Genomic DNA, 7,309 nt, shown 5'->3' with positions numbered 1-7,309 from the left:
TGTGTGTGTGTGTGTGTGTGTGTGTGTGTGTGTGTGTGGTGAAACACGAAAACTATGTGGCAGAGTCTGGACAATAAAGATTTATCTTATTTTATCTAATTGCAGCCTAGTTGTGAGCCCTACAATGACATCAGTTGAACGCTAATAGTTCGCTTCTATCGCCAATACTTGACCGTGTGTCAAATTAATGATCTGGGTTTGTTTTGTTTTTTTTAAGTCCGAGGTGCACAGTTGTCACCCAGACTAAACAGATAAAGTTTCATAGGTGTAAAAATTCTTCACATGTTTTACATAGTTGAACCGAATAGCGTAGATGTCTTCTTTCCAGATTAAGTGGCCTGGTGGTTAGAGAGCTCAGACTTACAGCAATTTCAAGCATACGCCAGTGACACATCATTTAGATGGGTGGTCTTTGTGGGGTGTCCTTGAACAAAATATGATAACTGTAGCTTAAAAAAAAGAATTAAAATAGGGCGATGTACTTTGGCAACAGTGGCGTCTGATTGTCTGTCTTTGTGTGGCCTCGCCTGTGATGTTTCAGGATTATTGCCTGCTATATATATGCCATATTACTCCCCCCCCCCCCCCCAGCTCTCGCAGGGATTAATTAAGGTGCATGTGTGATATAGATATTTTTATTACCGATATATTTATAAAAATAATTGAGCTTTGGGTTTCGTTCTGATTGACAAGCTGGATCGTGAATGGCAAGGCAACTGTCAGCTAGTCACACAGGATAACTTCAAAGTATATTGTATACATCATGTCTTTCCCCTTGCTTTTATTAACTTCTTGAAGTGATTTAGTTTTGCGATTGAAACACATTGAAGCTTGAGTAGTTTTTTGCCTGAAGCGACAGGTGGCAAATGTTTTAATTGTTGGTCCGAACTGTGCATTTTTAAAAAACTACTTACCGCATTTGCCACATTCGAGAGGGTCAACTTGTAAGAAATCAATATTTTTACTGCGAAGCTTGAATATTATGAATGAGTAAGCCTCGCGTTAAATGGGTGGTGTGCTGATGTTGGTTAAGTTTGAGTGCCTTATTCGAGCACTATTAGCGTGCCGGTACCGTTGCTGTTGTAATACCTCTCTGTCCTGGTTGGCCCTTACAGGCAGGGTCGTAAGCTGCCTTCTAAATGATCTAAATTGTGTCTACATCTACATTTCAACACTATTATTGAGTAGACGTTTGTTAGAAGTAGACTACCGTTGTTGGGAACTGATTTGTTGACTCTGTTAATTAGGCAGTATCTCTGTTCCCGAGGACAGCAGAAAACTAGAAGAAAGGCACAACGATGCTAGTTTAGGACGCCTCGATAAAATTTGATGTACAATAATATTAATAGTTTGCATTGATGTGTGGACAAGTTTATCAAAAGGGCTATAGCCATAGCCTACATTCATTGTCAAAGGCAGGTTAATAAAGTGAAGTGTACCTATTACCTACTACCACTACCTCCACTCCCCCTCATCCCCCTTCTCCTCTGTCTCCCTCTCCTGACGTTTGTCGTGTAATGGATAGGTTCTTCGTACTCGTGCTTCGCCGTTACGCGCATTAGAATTGTGAGGAAGTTAATATTATCAAGCATCTCCGTCTTTTTGGATGCTGTATCCCGCTCGGTTCGGGTTGGCAAGCAGGATGGAAGCAGCTGTTCTCCCGAAATGATCTAAACTGTGTCGCTGGAGTCGTAAAAGATTTATAGTGTGTTCTCGGCTGATCTTTTATAATCCTGTCCGTTGACCTCCCCTACTTCTGGGCGTCTTAGCTTTTCAGGCTCATGACTTGTGTGCTGATGGGTTGTCGTTTGCTACTTCTACTTCTTCCACATTGACTCAAATAATATTTGTGTAATGTTTCCAACTTTTGGAGTTTTTTATTCCCCAAATCGTATACAAATGATTGTCGGTACGTAGATTATATGTGCTGCAGCATCATTTTAACAAATATTGTAACAGAAATTGTTGATTTTTTTCATCGCTTTGGAGTGTTCCATTCTGTTCTATTTGTGGACTCACGTTGGAAAGCTTTGTTTCATTTATAACCTCTGCTGTGACGAAGCGGGTGGTTGGAGCGCGCTACTAGACTGAGAAGATCCTACTTCCTTACTTTCCTTCTGATGTTTCTGTCTGTCTTACTCTTTCCCAGCACTTAATGATCACTAAATGTGTCGATGTGCTTCTCTTTACACGAACAAATAAAATACTGTGACGAAAGGAACTTAAAACTTATGCTCGACAGTTTCCTATTAGATCTAGTTTTCTGCGCTAACTGATCAACTAAAAGTACTACCAAGGCGTGGCGTCGGTACTCTAGGTAAGTCTAGTGGTTTAGGGCGCCACGGGACTTGAAATCTTGAGGTTGTGGGTTGGGGACTCAGCTCAGTCTGACGTTGTTTCCTTTGAAAGAAAGGTACTTTACGAGTCCCCCCCCCCCCCCCCCATTTTGGCTCTGATCTATCGGAGATGGATGCTTTTTCGCAAAGTACGGTACAACGGTCTCGCTCGCCTTTGTAAAGCTTATCTTCAGCCCCACTTGTGAATTTACGTTGCGTTGATAATTTCACTAGGACACGGTCAAGGTTAGCCAGTAAAGTGACAGGTCATCAGATATGAAGTCATTTGCCTGACAGTGTAGTGAAACATGTTTGTTCCCTCCTTTGTTGCCCTGGTATCTGATGCTGGGTGCAAAGTGTTAATGAACCCTTGTTTTTCGGTCTCGGTGATGACCTAGAAACGTAGTATGCGTATTTGGGACAAGGGTGGACTTTTACACTTTGGCTTTGGTGTGACCTTCACCCTTTCTTTTAAAACCCTTTTATAAGCTTTTTAAAATATTTTTTTTTTAGAGATGAACAACATGCATTGTCCTTATTTGAGTAAAACTGACATTACGATAAAAGGGTTGGAGTAGGAGGAGACTGTTTTTTGCTGAAAAAGATTAGCCGAGAGGAGACATACATGCCTTACGTCATATTTATTACTTAACCTTTACTTGTGTCTTCATCTCTCAGTCCACAGACAACTGAAATTTATCCCTAATCACTTTCCTTCCTGTCACGTCATGCTTTTCTCACCTCACCTCACCTCAGCTCGCCCACCTAGCCTCACTGCCCATGTCATTTTGCTTCAACCTGTCATACCTTTTCACGTCACCCATCCCACTCAACTTCACCCCTTTTCATGCCTCTCCCGTCCCCCCAAATCTTATACCCACCACCCTGCTCCATGAGGGTGGTTGGTGGGCGCTCTGGTGTGGTTTACTCCATCTTTCCCATCAAACATCTATCATCTTAATCGCTGCCGCTTCTTTTTTTTTTCTTTTTCTTTTTTGTTTGTTTGTTGATTACTCTCTTGTAACAACTTTATTCCTCAGCACTTACCTGGTTCTTGGAAAGTGCTACTGGTAGATCCCTATTCTTTTCTTTCCCTCTGTTGCTTCTGTCTTGATTCTTCTCTGCATTATATGACCGTTATTTGGTCAATGTTCTTCACTTTACCCAAACTCAACACCTATGTGACTTAATTGTGATGCAAGTGGCTGTAAAAGTGTTACTAAAACTTAAAGAAACGCTGCTCCATTCCACTCTTCCATAACTGGCCTAGGGGCTCTCGTGGCCTTGAGGTTAAGGTTTTCGCCTCTCTTTCATTCAAAGATCCCGGGTTCGAATCCGGGTTGTGTTTGAAAAAAGTTTCCTCTCTAAAATTGTCTCCTTTAACTTCCTTTCCTGATCTCTAGCAATGTTCTGTCGTCTGCTTTCATCTCCACTTTCTGCCCCCACCCCCTCACCTCCATAGCCCCCTCCTCAAGGCTCCTGACTCTTTCTGCAGCCTCTGTCCTGCTACTCCTTAGCTCCTTCTTACTGCTGTCTTTCAACCGCACCCTGAGATCTGCACCTAGCCTTCTCGGACAAGGGCGAAAAATTCGGAGGTCCCGTGTGCAAGTTGCGCAAGTTAAAGATCTTTTGGTGGTCTAAAATCAACAAGAATAGGCTTCGGCTGCCACCGAGGCAAAATTCAAAATTGTCTGCCAACTGAAAATGTTTAATGTGTCCCGGGCGCTCATATGACCTTTATGCAGTTACAAGCGCCGTAAGACTCATACCAAAAACAAAAACCTGATCTAGCCAACTTCTCTTCACCTTGTCTCATCCTTCATGACCTGACAGAACCTAACCTGACGTAATATGTCATGACCTGAATTGACCTGGCATGACCAGACCCAACTCTGTCTCACATCCCTTCCCGACATCTTACCCAACTTGACCCCATCTTACCTCACCCCATCCTACCCACTTCATCTCACCTCATCCTGCCCATTTCATCTCACCACACCTCACCCATACCCACCCCCTTCATACCACTTCACCTCCCCCCATCCTACTCCCCTCATCCTGCTCTCTTCATCTCATCCTACGTCTCTCCCCCCCCCCCATCCTACCCACTTCATGTCACCTCACCTCACCCCATCCTTCCCACATCATCCCACTCTTTTCACTTTATCTTACCCTGCAGACACCTACTCATCATACCTTAATTCTAGCCTGCCTCGCCTCACTTTAATCTAACGTAACATAGTTTTTCCTGCACTACTTCACAATCCAATATTCACAATGTGAGCATCACACCTCCAAAGGAAAAAAAGGCTACAAATTTGACTTTCTTTATCCTTTTCAGAAGTGCGATGGCAAGATGCAGCCTGAGTACAAAAAGTTTTCCATCGACCCTCAAATCACATCTTTTGAGATGTTACAAGGCATCCTCGCCAGGGCATTTGAAATCAACAGGTATGCTGTAGTGTCAGGGTTTTTTTTTCTGTACAGAGACACACACACATTCATGCAAGTATACACAAATGCACACGCGCGCGCACGCACACACACACACACACACACACACACACACACACACACACACACACACACACACACACACACACTATATTGAAGAAAGAGTTCTTTTGAGAACATGTCAAAAAGTATTTAACACGTCTCTTACATGTAATCATAACCCAATAAGGGTCAGTGAGGTGATATAATGGGAGTAGTAGTTTGGTTTCAGCAAAACGTCTCAGATAAAACTTAGGAGAAATGAGTATTGTCTCAGCTTCTGTGGACATTGTGCTGAAAACTTTTGTTGGCAGGGTTGTTTCCAAAAATGTTTCAGACTTCTACTTAATATGTTGGGAAAAATGTGAAGGTGTTTATTTTGTGCTGCAGAAGCTCATTAAAGCACACTGTCAATACCTCCAATGAAGTGTCAATTAATTATTTCTTCTTTAAAAAAAAATTAAATACCAGATCTGAAATGAACATCCATTACCATGGTTTGTCATTAATTCATTTCTACTTGGATGCTCTAAAAAAAGCGCCAAAAACCTGCAGTTGAACCTATTCTTTTGTCCACCTAAGATGCTCTAAAATAAGCAACAAAAAACTGCCCGCGAACGTGCTCTAGCGGCTGCCTGACCAATAGTATCACCTGTACAAATGACCAATTCCCACTTCTTGCTCTGCATTAAAAAGATTTTGTAACACACTGTCCAAGACATGCACCTGTCTAAGGAAAGCACTTTTCTTCTCAACATTGGGTGGCTTTCTTAGACAATTTTGACTGTATATATCATCTGCTCAGCGCTAGACTACGTCATAGTCACTTTTCAAGATAGTGTATGACGGAGTCTTACTCTTAACTAAGCAGTTGATTTTATATATCTGTCTTAATTCAGAGCATGATTCTCTTTGTATCCATCCCCAGTGACTTCACGATCAGCTATCTGGCCCGGGACTCGGAGGGTCAGGCCGTCTATCTGTCCATGCTCTCTGACTGGGACATGGACGCTGCCTTCCAGTGTGCTGCTGACCCTTGCCTCAAGCTCAAGGTTGACCTTCGGCCCTTTGAAGAAGGTCAGCATCCTAGGAAGAAAAGTACTGTCACTGTTTATATGTCCAAGATTTCTCCAGTTTGAGGGTGTTTTGGTCATCCCGTAGACCCCGGATGCCTCTTTCGTTTGTGGTGCGCCCCCTCCCCCCTCCCCGAGCTGACCGGTCTGCTTGAATCCTGGTGCCTGTTCCTCTCTCTTTTGGCAAAGGCTTCTGCTGCATTATATGTGCATTGTGTGATCAACATTTACTTTTCCATTTTTTTTCCCTTTATGTTGATTCTTTGCGTTATCCAAAGACAGTCTGACCTTCTGTTTATGGCCACTTGTCTAAGACGATCACCTGTATAAACTATCCCTTCCCCTTTCCCCCCTCACATTGTAAAAGCTAGATTATAATGACACTGTTCAAGATATCCATATGTCCAAGACTACCACTTTTCTCCCCGACAATGGTTACCCATTTTGGACAGTTTCAAACTAATTAAGGTCTAGGTAGTTGGATGGTAGACATATGAATGCTGGGAGACTTTTTGAAAATCCTCAGCTAAGACATAGTTCTGTTTGATAGCAGTAAATAATGCGTTGTTGAAGAGAAGGGTCGGTGTAAGATTTCTAAATATAATATGGTTTTATTGAAATTGGACCCCATTGGTTCTACATGAAAATTGATAGTGGAGAAGCTACATTTAACAACAACAAAATGAGTGGCTAGGTAACAGACTTTGGTTTCTATCTACCGTGTTGTCAGAAAAAGAGTGTACAATCAACAGTTTTCAATCAGTGGGTAGTAGGCGGGTGCTGTGGTGTGATTTGCTCCTTCTTTCCTATCAAATATCTGTCATCCTTATCTCTACTTCTTTTTTGTGTTTGTTACTCTGTTGTAACACCTCTAATCTTCGGCACTTATATGACCTGATTGTTTTCACTAATGCTTCTCCTGTGTAGACTTCACTTTAATCAAATTTATGAAGTCATGATTTTATTCCCATACATGTGAAGTCATTGTAATTTCAACTAAGACATAGTTACTACTGACAGCCGTAAATAATGTGCTGTTGAAGAGAAGGTTCAGTTTCTGACTTCTATATATAGTATGGCTTTATTGAAATTGATCCCATGAAAATAGATATTGGAGAAGTTAAATGAAACAACAAGAAGGAAATGAGTGACTATCCTTGTCAGATATATATATATATATATATATAGATAGATAGATAAAGTGACCTCAGGATAGGTCACCCATCGCAAAATCCTGAAGCACATCTGTTGCCATCTTTGCCAGTCAGGGATGTGCTGACCTGCACTTTTCATGGACTGTTCAGTGATAAGCCATCTTTCAGCGTTATATTATTATCCACATGATGACTTCTTGTGTATGGTATTGAACCCACTTATTGAATAAACATATGGACTGAGTGCAAAAAT

At 41.9% G+C, this 7,309-nt stretch overlaps 1 protein-coding gene across 1 annotated transcript in view; it reads left to right on the top strand.

Moving 5' to 3' along the window:
- LOC101854694 (TBC1 domain family member 25) overlaps positions 1-7,309 on the top strand; it is a 24,758-nt gene that overhangs the window by 7,683 nt on the left and 9,766 nt on the right. Inside the window, exons 2-3 of the mRNA XM_005091677.3 lie at positions 4,678-4,787; positions 5,758-5,906. Of these exons, the coding sequence (XP_005091734.1) occupies positions 4,678-4,787; positions 5,758-5,906 (259 nt within the window). The remainder of the gene's footprint in view (positions 1-4,677; positions 4,788-5,757; positions 5,907-7,309) is intronic.

The sequence above is a fragment of the Aplysia californica genome, unplaced genomic scaffold (genome assembly GCF_000002075.1).
Source record: "Aplysia californica isolate F4 #8 unplaced genomic scaffold, AplCal3.0 scaffold00034, whole genome shotgun sequence".
Lineage (NCBI taxonomy): Eukaryota > Metazoa > Mollusca > Gastropoda > Aplysiida > Aplysiidae > Aplysia > Aplysia californica.
The sequence above is the reverse complement of the archived record's forward strand: the minus strand, read 5'-3'. Positions and strand labels throughout refer to the sequence as shown.